General features: G+C 41.7%; 1 protein-coding gene across 3 annotated transcripts in view; it reads left to right on the top strand.

The window, feature by feature from the left end:
• Positions 1-25,526, top strand: part of GRM1 (glutamate metabotropic receptor 1) — a 176,094-nt gene extending 150,568 nt beyond the window's left edge. Inside the window, exons 8-9 of one of the 3 annotated variants that reach the window (XM_026845763.1) lie at positions 12,548-12,632; positions 23,342-23,456. In XM_026845763.1, the coding sequence (XP_026701564.1) occupies positions 12,548-12,608 (61 nt within the window). In that variant the 3' untranslated portion in view covers positions 12,609-12,632; positions 23,342-23,456. Of the gene's footprint in view, positions 1-12,547; positions 12,633-23,341 lie in introns of all 3 variants that reach the window. The other 2 variants (XM_026845764.1, XM_026845762.1) reach the window with 2 other exon arrangements.
• Positions 25,527-26,177: the final 651 nt, after the last annotated feature.

Here is a 26,177-nt window from a genome sequence, read left to right as displayed (position 1 = left end):
ACAGGACATACACAGCACACTAGCCAGGCACCTGCAGAAGCCTGTTTTTCTTAAAATACTCCAAAATTCAGATGCATTCATTTAAAAACACCTGTTCTACCCCATACAACATTTAATGCCATCCAGATTTTTCCATTCTTCACATCACTTTTACACAGAAGATGCAGAGACTAGTGCTGGATACAATGCATGGCAAAGCAGAGGCTAACTTCTGATGCGCTACTCAGTCTAAAATCTGGATGTAGTCTTTGCTAAATGCCTGTCCCACTGATGTTCATAATGGAGCAACTTTCTTCTCTTTATTTCAGTCTACAGTGATTTAAGAGTTTGTAAAAGGAAGAGTGAGGAATTTAAAAATCTCCATCTTTGCTTCCTGCCTGACTTTGATTTTCTTTTAGCTAGTATGGTTTGATGCTTTTTTCACCTGTCTTCTGATACCTTTTTCCATCTGTCCCAAATGCACTGAGAACCACTCACACCCAGAGCAGAGATCTGACCACATTCTCCTCTGTTCTCACGGTTCTTAGCTCTGTGCCCCAAGGATTCTGAATGGCAAAACCAGCACTGCCAGATATTTGTTTGGGGTTTCCAGACCCAGGTCTGGAAGTCTTCAGAACAGACTATAACTGATGTAATATCCACACAGGAGACATCCATTGTCAAAGAGCCACTAATAATCATGGTCAGCAACAGAAGTGATGTTCTTGGCTATGCCAAAGGACTCTAAGAAACCACTTTAAGTGTGGGTTGAAAAGGAAAATTTATTGTATCAACAGAACATGAAAACACTTTTACTGTAAGTAAAACAATGGCTTTTGTCTTGACCTCTGCAGGCTGTGTGAAATTGAACGAAACCAATCTCAACTTGGCACAGCCACAGGCGGAATATTTCGCTCTATCTGGTTGAAATGCAATAAAAGATCTGAAACAAGAAGATTTAGTGGAAAGTGTAAGGAGGATTAATAGTAAATCGTCACCATTTTACCTTCTCCTATAAAAGATAATATATTGTTAAACTCCTGCACTTCAGGACATGAGCCCAATCTGAGAAGTCTACAATATATTTAAGTATTTTCTTTGGTCTTAAATTTTGTCACCTTGCTTTCAGCATGTAAGAGTTATCTTTAAATGCTTGCTGTACTGATTACTCTCTAATGTAGTTTTATCTTCTTACAGCATTGCCAAAACAGTATAGAGACAATTGATGAATCTAATAGGAAATGGTAGGCTAGCTTGCTTTGCAATTTAGAAAACTGATGCAGTGGGTAAACTTCTCATGTCCTGTAGTAGCATTGCATACACAGTAAGACATCCCTTTATTTTTACCATTACAGACTTGGGGAAATACTAAAATCTAAGGCAGTTTCACTTAAACCTGCTGGGCCTGCACAGCCATCCTGCTGAGGCTTTCCCAGAGGGGAAAGGCATATTACAGAAGAGAGTTTTGGAACAGCAGACAGGTTGTAAGATCCTGCAAGTGGGAAATAATATAAGGATTAAAACCAAAACAAAAGATAGTGGGAAAAATGATACAGTACAGGTTAGGTTTTTATTTAAATATTTTCTTTGATATTGTATATCTGATCTCTCCATTAACCTAGCAATAAAGTGTTGACATCCAGGCCCTGTAGTGCTGACTCTGTAGAGCAGTGGCACCACGGGGTGCAAGGCACGGTCTGTGACTGTGCAGCTCCTGGCTCCCTGTCAGGGCACAGGGCTCCACAACCATGGGGCACTTGGTTTACCCTTGCATCCCACCCAGGGCTTATCATGGAGGATTCTGCTTCCTTTACAGTACAGATGAAGATGTGGCAGCTCTGTGCGGCTCAATGGTGCCACAGCTGTCACAGGGAAGGCACGTGGCACCCTGGTCTGGCTCAACTCATCTCCCCATCACAGCCCGCCCTGACATTTGCCTAGCTTCTGTATTCAGTGTAGTCCTTCACCCTTTTCTGAGGTTGCAGTGCATTTCTGGGAAAGCAGCTTGTGTGCTCACAAGGATAGTTGGAAGTTTTAATGCCAAGAATCTCTCTCAGCAGTTGGTACATTAGCTGTTTTTGCTGGGCTATTTACTAGACTTAAACCATTAATGATTTTCTGGACACATAGCACTGTGACAGGTAATGACTCTTACCCAGTTCTCTCATGTATGTGATGTGAATTTCAAATAAGAAAATTCAGCAAACTCATTCAAGCTGTTCAGTCCTTGTCTGTATATTGATTTAAGTGAATATTTAAAACTTCCAGAAGACAGTTACATGTTTCCAAAGGGACTCTTACAATTGATGTTAAAGAACTGGAAAGAAACACAAAATAAGGGAGACTAAAACTTAATAATCTGATAGAAGTCTCTTCTAGGGCTGCTGCAGGATTGTCCATTAAATTCAAGCTATGTAATTATATGTAATATTGTCCTCTGTAGCCTTGAGTTTGAATTTGCTTTAATAGATATGATGTAGTTCTGTCCCATGCACCAAAAAAGCACAGAATATGTGATAAGTAACCCTGAGATGTCACTTTCACACTTACATTCTTTATAGTTATTTAAAAGAATACTAAAACTCCTATTTATTTAAAAACCTGTCATGGCAAATGTGTATACAAAATTGTGTGTCTGTATATAATTGGTCTGGAGATAGAGATTTTTTTTTTTCCTTCTAATGAGAAATAAGGGGCAAGGTTGCATAAGGCACTCTAAGTTTTCCTTGCAAATAGCCCAGCTAAAGGGAGTCCCAGCACATGCATAACCAATCACATGTCACTCTTAAGGCAAGCACAGGAGCGGGGACAGATCTACAGTATGATTGGGATGATTGTCATCAAGTACAAGCCAAGAGGTCTGGCAGTTTAGGCTTATTCTTCTGGGTTTCCTTTGGTGACCAAACAGGGGCTGCCCAAGACTACATTTAAGGGAAATAAATTAGAAAAGCAATGAGGTTCTGCAGTGGCCTCCCAGTTTATCCCAGTGGGGATAAACCCCCTCTCACACAAAACCCAGGTTATATTGAATTAGTTTACAGGGCACAGTACCTGCACCTTGCACTCCCATCCAGACTTCTGCTTCTTTGTTATCAGTCAGAGCCACATTTTATTGGATGGTCCTTTCAGGTGAAAGGGTTGTTGTGTAAGGTTTGATGTCATTTCCTCCCTTTCTCAGAAGTTTCCAGTCCAGGGCAGCTTTGCCATTTTCCTTCCATGGATATTTACAACTATGTTCTCCCTGGGGATCTGACAGGGCATAAACCCAAGGAATGGTCTCTGAATGCAGCCTGGCGCTTACCAAAGGACTCCCAGAGAACTTGGCTTTACAGCTCCTTCTCTTGTTTTTCTGCTCTCAGGATGCTGAATCACAAAATGCTGTTTTACTTACGGGCACTGCTGTAGAACCAGGCAGCTTTGTATAATGAATCTCAATACTTAAACACAATGACGCATAGGTACACAATCACATCAGAGCAGAGCTTTACAGTTATGTACCACAATGTCTCCTTCCCGACTGAAGGGAAGCAAAGGCAGTACTACAGAAATCCCAGGAAAGGCTAGTATCTTTCTTGGCATAAAACATGGGAATAAGGACACCACTTGTAATTTAATTTCTTGCTTGACTGGATCACTTATTACATTTCCTTGTATTTTTGTATTTGTATATATTATTTATTGTATTTTTATTCTGAAATGTAGTCATAACAATCCAGTTGGGATGCTACAAAAATACACCAGCTCAACAGTGACACAAACATAAATATAAGCAAGTGATGTTTATCTGCTTATCATCATAATCTCATATTGCTTTTGGTTAAAATTCTCTCTATAAGAAAAATGAGGAAGAAAAGTTCTCTTTTTAAGAGTGTCAAGTAAATAAATATATGTTGAAGGTTACGTCCAGATAAGCACCTAAAATCCGGGATATTTCCCTGTATTACATTATAGATGTCAGATTCCAACTCTAATAAGCACATACTGAGGAGAAAAAAAAACAAAGCATCAACCCATGTTTGGGGAGGTGATCTGAAATACAATTTTAAAGTGCATAACAACCATTTATTTATTTAATTCAGCATTTTAACATGGAATTGAAAAAATAACTGAAATACAAATCTCCTAGAGGCTACTTTAAGATTTTTAAAGCCAAGAATGCATTTTACCTCCTTCTTATCCTCAAAGGAGTGATGTTTCAGCCCTGTGTCTCAGTATTCACCTCTCCTCAGCAGAAGCAAACAGAGCTGTGACATTTCACGAACACATGATAATTCACATACAAATACTTTGCTAGAATAAACAGACAGGATATTCTGCATGTGTTTATTCTGCGGGGATCTCTGAGCCACCTTGTGGTTTCATACGTCTTTGAGCTAATTTAGAGGTGATCAAAAACTGGGATACTGAAGGATATCATGTGGATCTTCAATATGCTCTATATAAGGATAAGGCTATAAAACAGCACAAGCACTATACACATCTATATACAGTTAATACAGGGGTTTGGTTTGTTCCTCAAATTAAGATGTAGTCTATAAAATATTCTTAATTCATCCTAGCAATTCAGTGCAAAGTTACTAACATGAAATGCAGAAGTACTGCTAATTTATTTAATTCTTTTTCATGCTTAGGGACACACAAGCACATAAGAGCCCAAGAAGAGGACAGGACTCTTGGATGTCACCTCTTTCACTGATGTGAAAGGCATCTCGCATTCTGGCTTGTCCACTGAGCTTATCCCTGCCTGCAATGAGCTTATCCCTTTGCCTGGGGTTGCCCCACAAAACAAAACACTGCAAGACAAACTGCAGATGCAGCAAACACATGTTAACAGAGCACCTGATTTTTAGCAAGACTCTAATTCATAAGTGAATCACACCCCCAGAGAGAGAAGACAGTTCGTCTATGTTAAGGGACTGTAGGCATGTACAGTTTTCCACCCTGTTAGAAATTAAATTGTCTGAGCAGGGGTTATCCTGATTACACAGTGTTAGTATCAGTCCAGTACTGCTCTGTGTTTCATTAGAGAAATATCTTTGAAGACCTTGGTGGATGTCACTAGCACATACGTTTTGTTTGCTGTGGGAAGAGGTCTGCACATTGCTCTGTCAGTTGATCACTAATGTGTTTCAAAACAAATTTGTCAGGATGATGTCTGCTGTCACCTAGGCACAAACACCTGATTATGGTGACTTACATCATCACTATAATTTGGGAAAGCTCTCCCCACTTCTGCCCTATCCTGAGGAAGGATTTGAAAAAAAATCTCGGCTGCAGTAGCTCAGGTTAGCTCTCCCACACTATTTGTGCTTCCAGAGCTGGGAGTATTTTTGACAATAGGAATTTTACTAAGCTTTGGAAACAAAAGTCAAGCAGTTTCAGCATACATATGCCTCAACAGCATGAACTACTGCTGATCACACTAGCCTTTGCAAGACCACAGCTTGCACACCTTTGTGCCTTACTATCATCAATCATCATCAGAGTTACAGTTATTACAGGGACAGGACATACACAGCACACTAGCCAGGCACCTGCAGAAGCCTGTTTTTCTTAAAATACTCCAAAATTCAGATGCATTCATTTAAAAACACCTGTTCTACCCCATACAACATTTAATGCCATCCAGATTTTTCCATTCTTCACATCACTTTTACACAGAAGATGCAGAGACTAGTGCTGGATACAATGCATGGCAAAGCAGAGGCTAACTTCTGATGCGCTACTCAGTCTAAAATCTGGATGTAGTCTTTGCTAAATGCCTGTCCCACTGATGTTCATAATGGAGCAACTTTCTTCTCTTTATTTCAGTCTACAGTGATTTAAGAGTTTGTAAAAGGAAGAGTGAGGAATTTAAAAATCTCCATCTTTGCTTCCTGCCTGACTTTGATTTTCTTTTAGCTAGTATGGTTTGATGCTTTTTTCACCTGTCTTCTGATACCTTTTTCCATCTGTCCCAAATGCACTGAGAACCACTCACACCCAGAGCAGAGATCTGACCACATTCTCCTCTGTTCTCACGGTTCTTAGCTCTGTGCCCCAAGGATTCTGAATGGCAAAACCAGCACTGCCAGATATTTGTTTGGGGTTTCCAGACCCAGGTCTGGAAGTCTTCAGAACAGACTATAACTGATGTAATATCCACACAGGAGACATCCATTGTCAAAGAGCCACTAATAATCATGGTCAGCAACAGAAGTGATGTTCTTGGCTATGCCAAAGGACTCTAAGAAACCACTTTAAGTGTGGGTTGAAAAGGAAAATTTATTGTATCAACAGAACATCTGTCTCCACATGAAAGTTGTTACAGACTATTTATTTTTTAAATAACCAGTTAGCTAATTCTTCAGAGCATATACATGCTCTGGCATTCAGTCTCCCACACCTAACAAGCATGGGTTAAAAGGCATTATCACTGTAAACAGCAAACAGTTGTGCAGTCTAGAAGGAATCACGCAATTTGTCACTTTAAAGCCTACTTGAAAACTAAAAGCTCCAGGTTTCATATTACTACATTATGAACAATTTACCATCTCTAGTTTACTGCTTCACTTATCTCTACTTAAGCTGTTTCCCCTTCTCTGCTCAGTGGTTCTTTTGTGACATGCAGGATGTGGTTTTCTTCCACACTGCAAAATTAACCTTGCAGAGAGAAAAAAAAAAAAAAAAAAAAAAGGATTATTGTCTGCTGGATTGTCCTTGAGCTAGATCTCAAGGTCAGGTAAACTTTAATGTCAGCACCAGAGAAGGTGTCCCTGCTGCCCCTGGTTTGGGGAACAGGACGAGAGTTGTCCTTTTCATCATCAAATCATTAGATTAGCTCAGCTGCGTTGCAGCACCACAGCCAGAGATATCAAAGCTGATCTTAAACTCTAGCAAAACGAGTGCCCCTTGACCTGATTCTAGCAGCTCCTCGCTAGTAGATGGTTTGCTAATGTTTGCAGTTTTAGTCTGAGCAGTCCCAGCTACCCCCAGAGAATCACAGGCTCAGTTTAAGTGCCCACCTGCAAGCCACCTTCTAGCCAGTATATCCACCTTCTCTTTACCCAGTGCTATCAATCTTTCCTCAGCCTTAGTGTGATAAAGCCAGGAATGTCTGCTCTTGTTGCTTTCTTACTTAAAGCTCTTGTTAGACTTCCCCTCTACTTCCATGGGAAATATTTTTCTACCTTCTCTTCTGGCCACTTCATTTCATGCACAAGCTAGATCATTTCAGATGGTTCAGTTCCACCTGTTTTGTCTGGCTTGCAAGTCTTGCATGCCCAGATCAAGGATTGTCTGGCAATCGGGACTTACTTCACATACTCATTTTTTTGCACCCCAAAGCTCCCCAAACCAGCCAACTGACCAGACAGCCAGCAGCAAAATACCCAAGAAACAACCACACAGACAAAACCCAAGCAAATCCCAAAGTCTGTGTAAGCCCCCATGGAGGGATTATCTTCCTTGAGCAGACCAACAAGGACTGACAAGGGGCTATGCTTGAAAGCATGGCCACAGCAGCACAAACCACTGCAAAAAATGCCCAGTGAGCAGATAAGCACGTGGGTGGCATGAACCCCACTGCTTCTGGCTCTGTGTCCCAGCTGGCAGGTTAATGCCCTGAGCATGCAGGGACACCCCAGCAGCTCCTCAGGGGTCCTTGGGAGCTCACGTGTGCAGAGTGTGGGCTCACGGGAGTGTAGCAGGGGCTCGTGTGTGTGGGCAGTGGGAGCTTGCATGTGCGAGCGGTACAGGTTCCTGTGGGGTACAAATGGCCTCTGGCATCTCTGTGCTCCCCAGTCAGTGACCAGTCCTTCCTCCTTTACTTTCTTGTGTTCTGAAGCATAAGGCTATACACATTTCTTAATCCTTAGGCTTATATAGGTTATCTCAAAAACCTCTTCTGCCGCCATCCTGGACAGCCAAGAGATTTATTTGCCTGTGGCTACTTTGGGCTATTAGAGCCTGTAAATCCACAAATGCTTCAAGCTGCCCTACACCAGAAATTACACCTGAAGCTTTCCTTTACCCCATGCTGTCTCTTCACTTATGTAGGAATGAGGACCTGAGTGGCTATGTCGCGAACTGGAACAAGGAACAGATAATATCTCTTTCTCCTTTCTTTTTATGGTTTAGCTGTGACCTAGATTAGGTGTCCCTGTCATTCTCTGTCATCTGATTGAGCAATTGCACCTAGGGTTGTGCTGTGGCAAGGGGGTGCATGGAGCAGCAGGAGGGAGCAGCTGGGGAGGGCCAGGGTGCTCCCCTGGGTGCACAGCTGGCTCCTGCTGGCCCCGAGTGGCCTGAAGCACAGCCTTAGTTCTGTCTCCACTGTGCAGCTCAGTGCTGGGTCTTTCTGGGCATCCTACTGGGACTATATTCTCCTTGGTGACTGTGACCGTTCTGTCCTCTTCGGCAGATGCGCACACCTTGACAGAGAGGGGGTGTGCTGTGAAATCCCTCCAGCTCCTCAGTCCTGCATGCGTGATATTTATCTGTATATCTCACTCTGCCTAGCAAGGGTGAATGACCCTGTAACCTCCCTCCTACTTGCAGTGCTTTTTGCTCCTCAATTCTTAATGATTTCTTTCTCTCCAAAAACTGCCACTGCACCATTGATTAGCATAATTAAGTTAAAACTCAGATAAATTATTGCCAACCATCACTTAGCTTGGAATTCAGGACTCGTGTTTCAAAAATGAGTTTGTACTGAAAACCTGACCATCTTCCCAACTTCATCTATTGAGTTAATGTAATATATGGCAGAAATCTTCTATCAGATCCTGGCTCAAACAAAAGGCATTGAAAATGCAGCTCCTCTTCCTACAGGAAAAGGACATGCTTCTTTTTATGTAGCTATATCTTGATCCAGCCAAGACAACCATATATAAACCCTGACCTTTCAAGGACACAAATGTCAGAAGATGAACATACTTCTGCCTAGGAAGATGCTAGATTTAGAGAGACAAGAGGATTTTGGATGAGTTTAGTTGAGCACTTTACTGATCCAGTGCTAAATACGAAGTGTGCTTACTTCCTCAGTCGCCTTGCAGACTGTTAGAGGATTGAGGAGGTGAAACGCAGGCTAGAATGTTTCTGGTGTTGATGAGTTGTGGGGAGGGCAGTCAGTCCGAATGATGGAGCTGGAATTACTCTAGGATGTGATGGCAGTGTACCACAGGGCACATGGCACAAGGTTTCTCCTTTCCTGTATTAAAACTATGGGTTACACGTAAATTCTTAAAATCTAGGGGATGATTCAGGGCTATCACTGTAAGTTTCAGCATGATGCCATCATCACTTCTCTTGAATTTCCTCCCCAGCTTGCTTTCTTCCTAATGTTATTGATTGTCAGTTGTTTCAGATTAGATTGTATAAAATCTGGGGCTATGCTTTTCTGCATGTTTTTGACTGTGGGGAATGTGAAAGCTTTTCTTACAGCTGGGACAACATCTAGGCTGGAGGATCTCAGACTGTGGCTTCAGATGATAAGTAACAGTGTCCTGTGCTTCAGTTGTCTTTGACACCAGACAGATTCATTCAATTTGCGTCTGTTTGGAGAGTCTGGTTGAGCAGAGAGAGTAATTTCAGAGCAGAAGGTGAATGTTTCTAGTTCCATAGCTGTTCAGATATAAAACATTACAGATAGCAATTTACACTTTCCTACAATCCTGACACAGCTGTTTGCCTCGTGGAATGATTCATTTACACTTAAGAGAAAAAACAGTGGCAGGAATGACTCTTCTCTCAGATCCTCTATATTCCTCACTGCAGATTTTAACAGGACTGTTACCTACCCTGTTCTGAATGACTGGCTAGAAGCATTTTTCTGCTTCAAAGAACATAAAGTAAGGAAATTAATGCACTTCTTTCAGGAACCCTCTGCCCTTCCACCCTGTTTCCTCTGCCAGACTCCCTGTTAGTGCACCCAGGGGTTCATTAGAAAACAGTTCAGACATTTTCATGATAGTACGCCAACTTCTTGTTCAAATGCACAGAAGATCCATCCTGCCTCTGGGCTCAGGATACAAATTACCACTCAGCAGGAATTGCCCGTAAGAAGACTTCCCCCCAAATGACCCATTAATCCTCATCTTGTAAAGATGGGCAGGCTACCTAATTTTTTGGTAACCACAGAAATGTACGTGAAGTGCCATCACTGACTCCAAGGCTGGGAGTAAGAAGAGGGGATACACTATCATAATTAAAAACAGAAGGAAAAAAGAGAGGTACAGAGATCTGGAAAATAATTCTGAATCAGGGATCTGTAGTATTAGCACACACTACTACTAAGACAAAGCAGGCCTGCAAGGATACTTCAAATTGAATGCTTCAAAACAGTTTATTGTTATTTATGCAGTTGACAATGATTTGATACTTGCAAAATAATTCACTGAAGTATAATCAACATATGCACTACATTTCCCATAACACTATAAATCTAAATTTCACTCTAAATCCAAGTTCAAAATCTATTGAACCATGAATCTTGAGATTTAGAGCTGATTTTTGTAGTGTATATGCTGTATATCAGCATGTGGGGATCCCCCTTGACCTTGACCAAAAGGCAGACCACTGCTTTCATGGAGCTTGGCAGCATTTTAACAACAGCCTTCCACAGAATGCAAACCTGGTGAGGTTTGGGGGATGCATACTCTATTACATGTAATATCTGTGTTTGGTTTTGACTGAGGAGCACGACTGTAGCCACAGTAAGGAAAGAGGTCATTATATTTTGAATACGATAAGAAGCATTTTGGATCGCTTGAGAAAGAAGGCTTCTTTCTTCTTTGCACATAACAGGATTTCATAACAAGACCTACAGATGCCCAAAGTTTGGGGAGCAAAATGTACCGAACTCACTTTGGGGGGAGCAAGGGGCGCAACTAAGTAAGCCAGAAGTGACTGCAAACTGCAGTAGCTGAGGGACAATGGCTGACAAAGCCTGTTGACTCAGAAAGACCCAGGTCCCAAGCAGTGCTCTGAAACAAAAGTCTTCCACGTTTTCCAAGGTCCCTGAGCAAGGCTCTCCATGTCTGCATTCCATCTATTGTGCATACACCACTGCACATGTGTGAAATACATTTAGAACTGAATTTTTCTCTCAGAAAATCAACTGCATGTTGCTACTTCTTTTATAAAATTAGCTCCCGTGACTGAATAAACTACTTATTTCTGAGTTCGAACAAAGCAAGCACAGAAAGTAGAAAGCTCTTATTCTGCCAATAGATGAAAAAAAACCTGGAGTTCTGTAGAAATGTTGGATATTCTGTTTAATCAGAAGCTTAATAATCTCTGTAACTTTAATAGGGTGTAGGAGAGAGCATGGTAGCTAAGTTCCTGATTATGATCGCCTTTAAACTGTCAAATCTCAGAGATCTCATTACACCTGGTAAGGAATTTAATTATTCTAGAGACTTCAAAGTGAATAGGTTTACAAAATTGCTCAGCAGTATGTCTTATTTGTGTTTTATTCATAATAGTTCAGAAGTCATCTCAAGGCATCTACCTCTCCAAAATGGGTATGCATGTATTCTGTGTACATCATGCTGTGCTCCTGTGCTTTAGTATGTAATGAGAAGAATGGCTTGTTTGGCTCATGAGCAGCTGTACTGAGTATGTAGTACATGCACATACCATCCATGAATCTGTTGTTTTGAGGTAAATAAAAGTCTGGCAAGCATGCACTATGATTGTTTGATGGGGATAAATGCTGAATTTTGATTTGCATTTTATTTGCAATACAATGACATTTTTTTTGCAGAAATTCATTGATACATTCCATGTGCAAAAATATCTGAGATTTTTGTCAAAGCACGCGTGTGTGTATATATATTTTTATTGATATTGGGTAAGACAAATGAGAGTTTGCATCCGTTTGATAGGGTAAGGAAGAAGAGAAAAATTAAGAGGAAATTGTCTTATATTAAAGGCCAAAACTGCAATCTGCAATCCCTTTTTGAATTACCATCGCAGATAGAGCATCTAGGAGACTATTCATTTTGTGTCTATCTCAATAAGGCCAACATATCCTTGAAAAAAAAAAAAAAGTACATACAGTGAAATTGCATATAATGAAAGCTAGTGACGAGCTACACCTCAAAAGTAAAAGAAAAGAAATGTTTAGAAAAGCAGATTAGTGGAATAAGAGACACAGGAAAAAGCAGGAGCTGAGAATATACTAAAAACTCCATCAACAAAAACCTTTAGTGATGCTTTTGTAAATAAGATGTGAAAGGCAGATGCTCCTTTTTCATCATTTCACCCTGCATTGAGAATACCAGGGGAGAACTCCCTCTGACAGCTAGATGCACGGCAGCCCTTGCCATCTGCTATGTAAAGTGCATGAGGGCTCAGCAGAGGACGCAGGAATGAACACCATGAGAAACCTATTTTAAACAGTACCATGCTGGAGCCAAGGAAAAATCCATGTGGAAGTCGAGGTGACAAGAGGAGAAGAGATGGGAAAGCCCACAGTGACCCTTAGGTGTAGGTTAGGGACAGGCACCCTATTGAGTGGTATAGCCACCATGTGTGCACATGTGTATAACCACTCACTGGGTGTCTTTTTCTTTTCAATCTTCAGGAAGAGGCAGCCAGAGTTCTCGCCCACCAGCCAGTGTCCGTCGGCACATGTGCAGCTTTGAAAAATCCCACACTGCAGTGAATGTGTAAGAGAAGCTGCATGACAAAGAGTGGTTTTACCCCTTGCTTTCTCTTTCTCATTGGTTTATCATGTCTAATGATGGGACAAATGTGGTGCATGCCAGTAAAGATGGGAAAGTTGCTTATGTCCCCTGTTTCACACAATGCCTTAATCTGATTGTCCAGATGTGATGAAGAGGACACTGAATAATTTTTTTTTGCAGCTTTTAGTATTTTTTTCAAAGCCTTCGACTTTATTTGTAAATGCCTACAACTTTGCAAATACATCCTTTTTTTTTTTTTTTTGTACTAATTTTATCTTCTTTTTCCATTTAGCCAACATTTTTTTTCTTTTTTACAGTTTTGCATGGAGATGACATTATCCTGCGTGCTTTAAACAACAATCTAGTGGCTGTCTCACGGCACGACACCTTTGCTGTGCACAGCTCCTGCCAGCTGTGCTTGTTAGTGAACTGCTGCTGCAGAGCCAGCAGAGGGAACACAGAAAACACTGGTTTGGTGGGATTCACAGAACAGGGAAATCATGAACAGGCACATGTGCATAAAACCAGCAGAATCTGGGCCAGGAACAAACAGTCGCTCTAAAGTACCTTTGAACAATAGCAGAGAAATTTTTCCTGTCAGAATTTCTGAATGATGTTCAGATTCTGCGTGTTCTCTGTTCAGTGAACAATAGCAAAATTCAGCTCTTCAGAAGCAAGAAGTGCAAATACTGCCCTCTGAGCAAACACAAAGCTGCTGGAGAAAACATGCTAGCTGTTGCAGAAACAGAAAGGCCTCGCCTCATTTCTTCCAGGACAGATTTATACTCGTTTCCATCTGATAAACTACAGATGTGAAACAGTCCTGCTCCCTGCCCCAGGGAAGGTTGTGCAGTGACTAGGTGAAAAGCTGCCTGTGATCCACTGACACAGCATTTTGAGCAGCACAGTCTCACTACAGCCAGAGATGCTGTTCAGCTCTGCTAATCAGCGACAAAGCATTCTAGTCCTGTACAGTCCCCAACAGTCTATGCTAGTTGTGGACACGTAACAATGGTGTTAATCAAATCCGCCCCTCTGATTTGCAGATCAGGAGAAATGCATCAAATATGTCATACATTTGGAGCAGTTGTGATGGTTTTACAGGGCCTGTGCAGCAACCAGATTTGCCACCCTGAAAAGCAAACTTTACAAAGCCAGTGTAAAGAGCAGTACAAGCATTTTGTTATTAGCTTCCAGTCCTACAACAATATGCCCTTCTTTTCTGATCTGGAACAAGTGCTGCAGATTCCCAGGGCACAGATCACCAATTGTCTGTCTGGAAAGACTGATGACGAAATGGGAGCCCAACACAGACGTACCATTAGGAGGCAAACGCGAATGCAACAACTGATTCTATTCACAAGGCATGGGTACAGGCTGTAAAACTCCTGAGCACAGGGAAGGCTGAACCTACTGCTTTTTGCATGACAATGCTTGGGATTTTTTTTTTTTCATTTTGGAAAAAAATAATCCTCATTCACATGAGCTCCTGAGAAACACCTCTGTTGGGGCTCCAACCAGTCAATGGGACTTTAAATGCTTATGGCAGCTGCACTGATAAGAAAGGCTTTAAAAAGCAGCGGAGCTTTTCAAATTGCTGAGCATGAAGCTTGCTATTTTGGCTTCCCCACCTGTCCCTGCCCCTCAGGTTTCCCCCTCCCTCCAGCCAGGACCGATGCTTCCAGAGGCCCACAGTGCTTCACTGTGGCCAGGGGAAGGGCATGTTCTCCATCAGTGACTGTGGCCATGCAGCCCGGTGGCCATGCAGCCCCGGCTGAGCAGTAGGCCATACCACCAGGTGTCCATCACCACTGCCTGGCCTCATGCCTGAGTGTCAGTCACCAGAACTGCAGTGTTTTGTGAGTGTGGATTTTCCTGAAGAAGCCCTGCCTCGCTACCCCAACATACTAGAAGTCACCATGGGTGCTATGGTTTTCCTCACCTTCCAGTGACAAGCAATTACATGTAGGGACTTGAAACTCTCTTGATGTACACAATACTTAGCATCTGTTGTGGTAATGTTCATCTCCGTTCTCCATATGACCCTGGAGATGGTCAGAAATGCAGAATTATGAAAACATAGAATCATACAAATTTATTATCCTATTAAAAAACTCAGAAACATCAGCTTTGAGTTTCAGGGCTCTTTTCTTCCGAAGCTGCACATTTGTTACCATGGAAACTTTCAGATACACCCAGAAAACCCACAGGCTTTACCAGCTGCTTTATCTACTGCAGCATATTAGGGAGAGCTGTATATTACATACGAGGGGCCTCAAGACTAAGCTTCCTGTGGCAACTGCGTTAAGTTTGCACTCAAAATGCTGGCATGCTAAGGCAAGTCTGATGGCTCTTCAAGCACTGTTTAAACTGCTTGGAGTTTATTTTATTCTCAAGTGTACCAGAGAATCTGACAAGTTACAGTGGGAAAAAGACCTCATTGACCACTACTTCTTCCAGGGCTGCACACTATTTGACAGCCAGTATCTAGAGCAACGGGCTTTTAATGGAATCAATTAGGAATACATTCCTGCTCTGATACAGCTATTGGCTAGGAAATATTCTGGATTTTCAGTATAATTTGGTCCTTTTGTCATTTCATTTAGGGCTCTTGGTTGTGCTATGTGTATATGCTATGTGAAATACCTTCCAGCCTTGGTGCTAATGCCTTTCAGATGTTTGAAATCAAACAGAACATATTCAGCTATTTTAGCTTTCTCTCACACAATCTCTTCTCTGTCCCCAATGGTTTTTTTTTGTTTCTGTTCTGTATACAACTTCCAGCTTGACAATATCTTTCTGGTAAATAATGCGGTGCCCCAAATAATTTTCCATCAGAACTACAGAGGATTACAGAAAGCAAAGAAAAACCTCCAAATGTCTTAATTATTATTAATCTGCATTCATAGGAGAGACCTCTCTGTACCATGGTATGGTGCTTTTGAGTGGGTAACACAGAATTAATGGGCTATTTTTGTCATTTTATTATATTCAGAGTTCATTAATTAGTGTTATTGAACAGCAGCTCTTGATCTTTTTCTATGGTATTTCTTTTGATGCAGTGTTTTTTAAAGGTTGTTGATCTTCACAGCCTTCCAGTCCTACAGACTATTTTGTATTAGTTGCACCCACGTACACTTTTCCTAAAGTAATCTCATTCTATCGTTTTTTTTCCATGTTCCTAAGATTTCCAGGTCCCTTTGCTCAAAACATTTTAATTTTCAGTTTTCAGGTTCTATTAGCTGTGCTTCTTTTCAAGCCTGTCTGAATAAATGCTTCAGTTCAGGTATTGTCATTGGCTGCACTGTCATATACATGTATTAGAATGTGCAGCACAAGACACATCTTCAGATAACACAAATGTGCTTCTCCATTGATAACAGAGGATCTCTGATGATGTACATCATACTTTTTCCATACACTAAATTTAAAATCCTTTAAAAAAAATTACTAAGGTGATCCAGTAGGATGTATTCATTCTGAATATTTGGTAGGGTTTACTTATTAATAACAACAAAATAAATTTCTTCAAAAATAATTCACTAGCAAGAGCATTTTTTAATTTCACTTTGATTTGCAGGTTTCTGATCTTCATTTCCTGAACACTATGAAAATTTGCTTGCTATTTGCAACAAACTCTTTATTATCCTGCACTTCATATTTTCTATTAGAAAAAGTTGTTTTCTCCAAGCAACACATTAATATCTATTTGATACCTTTTTCAAAATATTTAATGAACACACTGGTGAACTGAAGTTTCTTCACTAATAATTAGATGGATGCCTGAAATGTGACATAGCTTCTATATTTCAGATGAGACTAAAAATTGACAGTAGTAATTATAATTAGTCGTCAGCCCTTCATACACTCTATCAGTGTAATATTCTCACACCTGTATTGAGCTAGGTAAGATCTGTGATACATGCTAAAGTTGTAGGACTTCAACTGCATTGAAGCACTGAAGTGAGCATCTCTCTTGTCCACCTTGAATTTATAATTGTATAAAAATGCCTACGTACATATACAAAATTATTCAGTCCCAAAGTGAATAAAGCTATTTATTTATGGATGTTTGAATATATCTGACCTGTTGGATTTGGGAGTACCTCCCTGCCTCCCGGACCGGGTGTGTGCCTAGCAGCAACCCAGTTCCACAGTAGCACAAGCGTAAAGCATGTGACCCCGCTCCTGGCTCCTGCTTTCCCTGCCTGGGTGATGAGGGTGTAGAGTAGGGGCTGGCACTCTGATCCTGCCCCGAGAGTCTGACCCCAACCTGGGGACCCTCTGGATGGAAAACAGGACCATGTCACAGAGTACTCAGGCTAAACATAGCTACTGGATCCACGTTACAGACTGTATAATATTAACATTTCAATTTAAAAAAAAATATCAGTTATCAGTAGGGTCAATGTACATTAGAAAGACTATGTGTAGATTAGATCAAGTAATATTTAACTTTTGCAGCAGAGTAATTAATGAAGAAAATTAATAGGTTAGATTTACTTGACATAAGCCAGTGGCAAGACGGAGGATTGGAAAGGTGACTCTGGGCTTGTGCTCACTCAAAACAACCTCAGGTCTCATCAGGTTCTGCCCCTGTGAGACAGCCTGACAACGTTATGTTTTCCTGTATTTTGTGCAGCTGTTTCCATCATACATTTAAAGTAGCTCTCTAATTTACATAGAACATTGTGTCCCATGCCTAAGGCAATTTTGTCCTAAAAAAAAAAGGGAGGGGAGCGACAAGGAAAAGTTAGTTCAGTAATTTAAATTTCCAGAAACACAAGTGGCAGGTTAAACTTTGCTTTAATTATACAGCACCACAGAAACCACTGGAGTCACGCTGTGAGAACTGTTGTAAGATCCTCTTATCACTAAAATAGAGATTACACTGTAACTGGACTAGGGCTGAAATTAGTTTGTGTTTCTATTTTTTTTTCCTTTAGGTGATAATATCAGGCAAAAAAAACCCTGAGCATACACCAGATAGGGACTGTGTTTGATAATGGCTCCCTCACTCTTGGGTGAACCATAGAGAAGTTCAACCTGGTTAGTAAAAGAGATGAGTCCCTAGAAGCAGTGCTCCAAAAATTAGGCTTGTAGGAACAAGCATGACTTGCTCTGCTAATGAGTGGCAGGGTTGGCTGCTGCAGCTCCGAGGGGAGGTCCTGGTTAGCACAGGGAGATATCACTACCCTGGATTAAAACCAGCTCACTCCCCTTAATCAAATTTCATACCCCAGTGGTCTTACTGAAATGGAGACAATAATGGAAGAGACCTTGGGGATACCAGCAAAGCACCTGCAATGTGCTGCAGTGCAGGTATTAGCCTTAAATTTTAAGCTTGTTAGCTTGGGTCCAGAGAATGGTGAGGCCATAGAGGGATGGAGCTTTGCTCAGGCTCATTACTGCTTCTAACGTGACTGCAGGGTTGGAGAAAACTTGTGGATGGTTAACTGTTTTTCTATGGTCAGGGCAGAAATTCCTCTGCTGCCTTCCCTAGAAAGGCATCGATCCGAAACTCTGTTTGGGCTGAGACAGTTTTTGGATGGGGCTTTTCCTTTGCTCTGCTTCCCCACTGTCTCTGAAGGCTGGCTATCTCTGTGTAAGGGCACAGGGATGGCCCAGTGCCTGCTGCTTTCTGGAGCACAGTTGTCAGACGTCCAGTAACACTGCCCTGCACTGTGAAGGTGGGATCATCATTTGTTGACTGGGCAGTGCCTGCCACTGACCTCATCTGGTTGCTGATAAGATAGTTCAGGGTTTGGTTTGGACCTATTTTTTGCTGACAAAGTTGATAGGCCCTTCTCAGGTTGCATTTAGTGTTCATCCCTAAGATTTTATCTTTGTAGAAGGGTCCGCTAGATTTTCCCAATGCCTCCTACTGGCTGTGGCATTTCAATTACTACAGTGACTACAAGAAGATAGGTTTGGCCAAAGCATCAGTGTGACAATGAAAGAAAGTCAACATATATCACTTCTCCTATAACCTCTTCCACTGCTTAATGGCCATTACTGCTTAAAAAAAAAACAAACCAACCAACAACCACCCCCCCCAAAAAAAAAAACCCACCAACAACAACCAAACAACAACCGACCAACAAACAAAACCAAACAAAACAAACAACAGCCTTATATCATAAATCTGTGCTCCAAATCTTGTCTAACACACACCACCAGGACTGGCCCAAATGACTATATTCCTCATCTCAGCAAGGTTAAGATGCTCCCTCAGCTCTTGGCCACTTGGAGAAGGTAACAGATCCCAACTCTGGAATCCTAAAGGGTTGAAATCAGATGAATTCTAACAGAATAAGGAATGTCCCTTCCTTTTTAATTGGAAGGGCTCTTTCTCAAGTACTTTGCCTGACTGCATCTCCAGCTGTTTCACTCTGGCAGTGACATGAACTACATCAGATAAGGAGCCATTTCCCAACATGTGTGTTCCTAAAGTTAACCTCATCAGAGCACGTATCACTTTGTTTAACCTTTTCATGTTCAAGGCACTGGATCTCAGGCTTATAACTTCACTGGTGAGAGGATCAGAGAGTTGCACAGACTGGCTTACCTTAGACCACCAGGGCAGTCATCTTCCACCTCAGGCTCACTCAGCCTCTAAGATGTAAAGAAACCTTTGTTATCCAATGCCTAGAGTAACACATCTTCAGGACCCTGCAGTGTGGGGAAGAACCACCTGCTGTGGGGTCCTCAGATTTGACATTGCTTCAAGGAAGCCAACAAGATCAGATACTGCAGGCACTGGCAGAGCAGGACTCTCTTGGCCTGTGACTGAACTTGAGTCTGGGGCACTCCTAGTCACAAGCACAAGTGAGATTTTGGGCAGTTGGAGATACTTAACAATGAACAGTGAGCCAGATAACAAGCTGTAGGTATGTCCTACAGCTGGGCGAGGGTATTTTGGACCACAGTTTCAGATTTGGGTACATCAATTCTTTTAAAGAATTTCTACAAGTAACTATTAAGGTCTGAAGTTGTTTTCTGGCTTCTTTAGTGTCTATAATCATCAGTTGAAAGTATCTGAAAATGACTGTCCAGGAGTCATGCAGAGAGTAGTACATTGTAAGGATCAGTGTATGTATTAAAAACACTCCGAATTACCAAAAATAGTGACAAATCTGTTCATGGAAGTAATAAAAATTCACACAAGAAATATACTTCTGTCTATTCCCCAAAAATACAAAAACCCTAGACAAAGCTGTGGTGAAAATTGAGAAACAGCAGCTAAATTCAATGTATGTTCTTGCCTATAAAGCAAACCCAATCACAGCTTATGTGTTAGGATATGCAAGAACCTGTCTGAACATTTAGGCTAGACACAAGGATTTGAAGAAATAATGCATGGACTGGTACAGTGGTTATACATAACTACAAAGATCCCTTAAGATCCCTTGAGACTTCAAGGAGTTTGCTTCTAGGCAGTAAATGTGAAGCCTAAATCCTATGGGAAATTGTACAAAGGAGAAAGTTAGAAAAGTCAAATACATGATGGACATTAAATGGTTAACCATCATATTGATAAAAGCAAGAAAACACTCATTAGTCCCACCTCGTCACTGTGCAATTGGACATCATGTTTTCAACACCCCAGCTGTAACCTGGCTTGATGCCCTCTCCTGCCTTTATGTGGAAAAATTATCCTTTCTCCCATTATGCCAGGCAGATTATTTTGATCTTCACCTTCTCCCATGGATGCTTCCTTCAAACAAGAAGGTGACAATCACTTAGTGAATGGTGACCATGCATCAGGATGGTCACCACGTGCAGTCAGGATTGTCATCAATGCTTTGCACAAGTGAGTTGACTCCTATCTCGCCGAGACCCAGTTCAGGTCTGAGCTTTTCCAGCCCCATCTCCACTTTTTGTCTAAATTTTGATAAATGCCATTCGAGATGTCTGGTCTTTGTTCCAGGATAACAAGCATTTTTCTTGCATGTTAATTGTTAATTCTGCCTGAATATGTCAATCTCGGTGTGACTCCCTACCAGCTGTCCAGCAAGACAGAGCCCAGGTATCTCTATGACAGTCTTGTGACTTCGTCATTCATGTGACTCATTAACAGGCTAATGATGCACGGACACAGAAAGGAGATGAAGTTGAGGGAAAGAACTGGAACAAGAGACTGAGGAAAACAGTAACAGAAAAGAGAGATTTCCTGGTGGAAATCAATAGATTGACCCCACGGAGACCTGCTGTGTCTCTAAAGCTGTTTGTCACAAGGCCATAGGAGCTGTGAGCAGTGAGGTCTGGCAAGCGGAGGCAAGCCCTTTGGCACCACCAGCTTTCCTGTAGAGCAAGACGGTAACAGACAAATCCTGATCAAGAGACTCGTTTCCGTTTGGGTATTGCAGTCCCAGCACAGTTTGATTTAAGTATAACTGTTGACTTTGGGCTCAATTAAGCACGTTATGGAGAGTGCTACAGAAGAAAGAAGTCAGAAGAGCAGAATTTGAGAGTGAGGGGGAGGAAAATGAACTGAATAGGAGGAAGATCTGAAGACAGAGGTAGTGAGTTCCTTAAAATAGCAGTGCTTGCCTTTGATGTAAAATACAAAATCTTGGGAGCAAAATGAGATAAGAGACTAAACAGATGGTAAGAGGAGGGATTCAAAAGTGAAATGATGCACCAGAGCTAGATATGAAGTAAATGATGCAGAAGTGGACTTAGCATAAGTGACAGCAGATAACCATCATGTTTTTATCAGAAAAGCCCTTTGCAGTATTTGTAAGCTATACCATCAGCAAAATATATTGAGAGCACTTGACTTGTTTTCCTCTCTACAAGAAGAGACTTGTTTTGAAGTTAAAGCAGATAAAATATGTTTCTGTGTGAGGAGTTTGTAGATGTCGGTATGTTAAAACATTACTTTAAAAATCTTTCACGCCCAACAGTTACATTCATTTGCTTATCTCTATAGCACTTCAAAAAAAAGTCATATCACAGCTCATTTTGATCAAAACAGGAATGCTTCTAAACCATTCTTATCTTTTCATTGATCACTACAATATAGAGGTTTCATTCTTCAGCTGGGAACTTGTTTTTTTTCCCGTCTAAGTTAAAGCTCTAAATCCAAACAGCTCCAGGTCCTACCAACTACATGCTCCAGGGAGTTATGAATTTTTTAGATTGGCCCTTGCTTGTGAGCCAGTTCCCACCAGGTGGTGAGTCACAGGTCCATCATTTGGAGTCTGGTCTTGGAGATGAACTTCCCAGCTTGGATCCATCTCAAATTCTTTTTTTTTTTTTTCTCCAGGAATGTTGGCTGCTCAGCAGAAAAGTGCCACATTGTCATGTATATTTCTTTTCCGCTTTGCCAGATTTACAACATTATCTGTGTTGTACCAGTTTCTTCCAGCTGTGACAAAGTCAGTCAATATTTTTTTTTACAAAATTCAACTGGTAATAATTTACTCCCTGTAAAAGAGAAGCACATGAGTGTGAGCAAGGAAAAGCAAAATACTTCGAACAATACTGCAGGCTGTATGTAAGGGAAGAGATCTCCCCCGGTGTGTGCAGTAGCAGGAGGCTGTGCCAGCCTCCCACCCAGATTGCCTCCCACCTGCACTGCAATCACAGGGGCTGAAATTCAATCCTTTGTTTACTTCTGCCCCCTGAGGGATGAAACCCCGAGATAAGGCTGCTTCGCATAAATCATCTCAGAATTTCTCTCCGTCTCGGGTTTCCACCCAGGTGATGTATATTATAATTTGTGAATGATCTCTACTGCCTGACCTGCAATTAAGGAGTTTCTTGGTCCTCTGAAGTACAGCTCAGCTCTCTGTCCCATGAGCTGCTAATAGGATACCACTCTACTTTGAGTGCTGCTCCCTGCAAAGGTACAGGGAAATGCAAAAAACCCTCCAGGTCCTTAGGGACAGACCTCACCCTCAGGTCCTCACCCAACGAAGCAGCCCAGCGTTTAGATGAGATCCCACCTGCATGCAGAGTTGGAGGGTTCAGCTCGCCATGATCATGTCACTAATTGTTCCTCCACCTGCACAAACCGTTTTCAGTCCCAGCATTTTCTCCTGGTTTGTAAATAATAGTGACCTGTGAAGAAGTAAGTTTGCCTCCTACCTGATGCAGGCCCTGGGAGTCCTTCATTTCTGTAATAGCTAATCTGTTCCTAAATGCAAAGGGGAGCCAGGGAATAAAAAGGAAAGGAGAGATTAGTAACAATTCTTCTTTCTACCCAGAGTGCTAAAGGTTAAGGCTGTGAGATGTTATTCTTCCAGCAGTTTGGAAATATTTTCTATAAACTGCAAATCAGGCTTAATTACAGCTCTTCCTGTGACTTCCCCCCTCCCCTTTTTTTTTTTCCTTCCCCCCTGCAAGGTGGGGTGAGCAAACCAAGGTACAAAATGACATAGCTAGCGTACTCCAAACACAACCACCCTTCCCAGAGCCCTTCCCATGGGCTAGGCTTTCCAGGCTGGCTGTAGGGTGGGTAACCAGCAGGGAGTAATTGCCTTTGGATGGAAATCACAGTAATTGCTTGCTGTTAAAAGACACTGTTGTTTCCTTCTGTAGTATTTCTGGGAGGACATGAAGAACTGGAAGGGGGAGGCTTATTAATGAGGCGAAGCAATCAGTGTTTTTGTAGGCTTGTTTGTTATACTGCCCATGTCTGTGTAATGTAAATGCAAATAAACCCATCTTTATTTTATTCATAGTTCTAATGGAAAGTCTGTGTCATGGTCTGAACCAGGTGGAAGACAAGCTCCCAAGGGGGAACACATGTGGCACAGACTCTCAGTGCATGTGAAGAGCCAGGAGACAGGGTGCAATCAGACAGCGGTGATCAAACCCCTCACTAAAAGCTACCACGGCCAAAGCAAGAGCCTGACTTTTACCGACATCAGCAGTAAGACTCTGTACAATGTGGTGGAGGAAGGAGATAGAGAGCCCATTCACCTCAACCAGCCTGGCAGCCCCTCCATGGTGGTGCACAGACGGGTGACCTCAACCCCTCCACTGCAGGCCACAACAGAGGAGACCCACCTATTCTTGCCTGAGCAGCCCCCCAAGACCCTGCCCCTGCAGCCGAGGTCTCTCATGGACCAGCTGCAAGGAGTGGTCAACAAGTTTTCCACCGGCATCCCCGACTTCAACGCTGTCCTCCCTGCTCCTGGCCTGGGGAACGGTGTGCGTCCCCCTTACCAGCCCCCTCCGCCAGAGCAACTGCCCCTGCCACCTCTCCAGGTGTCCACCTTCAGCGAGGAGCCCCTGTCTCCTCCAGCTGAGGAAGTGGAGAGTGAGAAGCTGAAGCTCATTCAGGGATATGTCTATGAGAAGAACCCAGAGGAGGAGGAGGATGAGGAGCCGGCGACCAGCAAACTGACTCTGGAAGACTCTCCGGCGCTGACGCCTCCATCCCCTTTCCGGGATTCCGTGGCTTCGGGCAGCTCAGTGCCCAGCTCCCCCGTCTCAGAGTCGGTGCTCTGCACCCCCCCAGATGTGACCTATGCCTCTGTCATCCTGAGGGATTATAAACAGAGCTCGTCCACCCTGTAGAGGCTGCAAGAGACAAGACGAGAAGGAATTTGGCAGCTGCCTGCTGGGATGTCCTGGGGAGACAAGTCTCCCAGGGCTGGGGGGAGAGAGAGCAAAGAACAAAGTCACATATGACAGAGCAAAAATTTCATCCTGAACTTCAGTAAATAAAAGGAAAGAAAAAAAACATCCATTCTGAGGGCTCAAAATTCTCTAGCTGTTAAAAATAAAAATACTGTACTTTGAGAAAATGATAGGAAACCATAACAAAGCACAAACCCAAGAGACAACTTCTATAGCAAAAAAATGAATAAACACACAGGACAAAAAAATAATAACCACACTTAGTCACACCCTCTCTTGGCAATGCTTGAAAAGGACTCTGGGAAGTGTGACCTGGAGAAGTCATTAGCACATCTCATGACTGCTGTCTGTCTGCTGCAGAAGCAACACACCCAGGAGTTGGAAGGGCGGAGTGTGGTGAGGAGGAAAGAAACTACTTGTATATGAGACATATATTTTTTCCTGGTTTCCATAGGTGGTATAACTGCATAATGTGTTTGGGGGAGAGGAGCTGAGATAATCTGAAAGCACATGGCTCTTACTGACTTTTGTCTGAACAATTTGTTCTTCGTACTAGGCTGCTTTTTGGGGAGATCTGGGCTTTTTTTAATACTGATTGTGAACAGAGCAAGAAATATGATCAAGTAAAGACTCAAGAGGTTTCTGAAGAAAGCCCTTGATGTAGTACTTGTAATATGATAAGGACTGAGAAAAACTGCCCTTTTGTATAAGATTGCAAACCACGTGGCTAAACTGTTACACAACATTTCCTGTAGCAGAACAATATTTATTGACTAACTTTTCATAATACAACATATTTGCCATGTGATTACATCATTCCTTTGTGTTACTTTGGAATCAAATACATTGGAAAATAGCTGTATACTTAGAGCAACAACTATTATTCTGAAAGAAAGGCAGTTCCATGCTGTGGGTTATAGAGTCAGTCTTGAACTAAGAGAGTGAGCGTACGTTTGTGTTTCTGTATGCGTGTGTATGGTATGTGTGAAGCGTAACGTCCAATAACTACCGCTGGAAGATTGTCGTATATACTATGAATATTTTTATGTTTAAATCATGTTTTATATCACATTGTTACAAATATTCAATAGATCTTTGGAGGTTTGTATGCTGTGCTAACACATCTTTTTCATATACAAGCTGAGACAATTGTTACCCTTATAATAGGGTGCTTTATTTTGCAGATATTTTATGAAGTAGACATATGGTATTAATAAACCAGTGCATTGAAAACTTGTTATTTTACATGTTCACAGCAAGTGTGGTTAACAAAAAAAAAAAAAAAAAAAAAAAAAAAAAAAAAAAAAAAAAAGAAAATGCAAAAAGAAAAAAGTCTGGTTTAGGAGTCTTGCACATGCCAGTATAAAGGTGAGACAGGAAAGGTAATTAAACTACCTTGTTGCTTCAGATAACTTAAAATCATGTCCAGACAGGAAATTTCATCAGTGCTTAATGTGTGCATAAAATCCCACAGTTTGTTACAAACAGTTCTTTTAATCACTTTACGATGTTTAGTTGTGTGTTCATGCGCTTTCACTTCTATTTAATATAAAATTATTGTATCTTCCAGGCAGCTGTAGTTCTGTCACTCATTTCTCCTCCTCTATCCTTCATCAGTTTCCTAGAGATGGGCCTAATCCAAAGCTCCCTAATGGCTGGCATGTTCAAAGTCCAGGTCTAATTGCTGTGGCTTGAACTTAATTATACTTATTATCACCCTATTTATAAATGTGCGTATTATACATATACAAAACAGGATTTTAGCTGCTATGAACTTTTATTGTGCTGTTGAATGTAGATGAGGATCTGTCCCACAGTTCTACACTTTATTTCCAAAGATATTTTTAAGAGATCACTTCATGTTAATACAGTTGCAAAACCTGATTTTAACCATGTTTGTTGTGAACATTCTATTAGGGTTTTTCTGAATTC

This window comes from Athene cunicularia (assembly GCF_003259725.1).
Source record: "Athene cunicularia isolate RWA chromosome 3 unlocalized genomic scaffold, athCun1 chr3_part1, whole genome shotgun sequence".
Taxonomy (NCBI): domain Eukaryota; kingdom Metazoa; phylum Chordata; class Aves; order Strigiformes; family Strigidae; genus Athene; species Athene cunicularia.
Note: the sequence above shows the minus strand (reverse complement) of the source record. Positions and strands in the feature narration are given on the sequence as shown.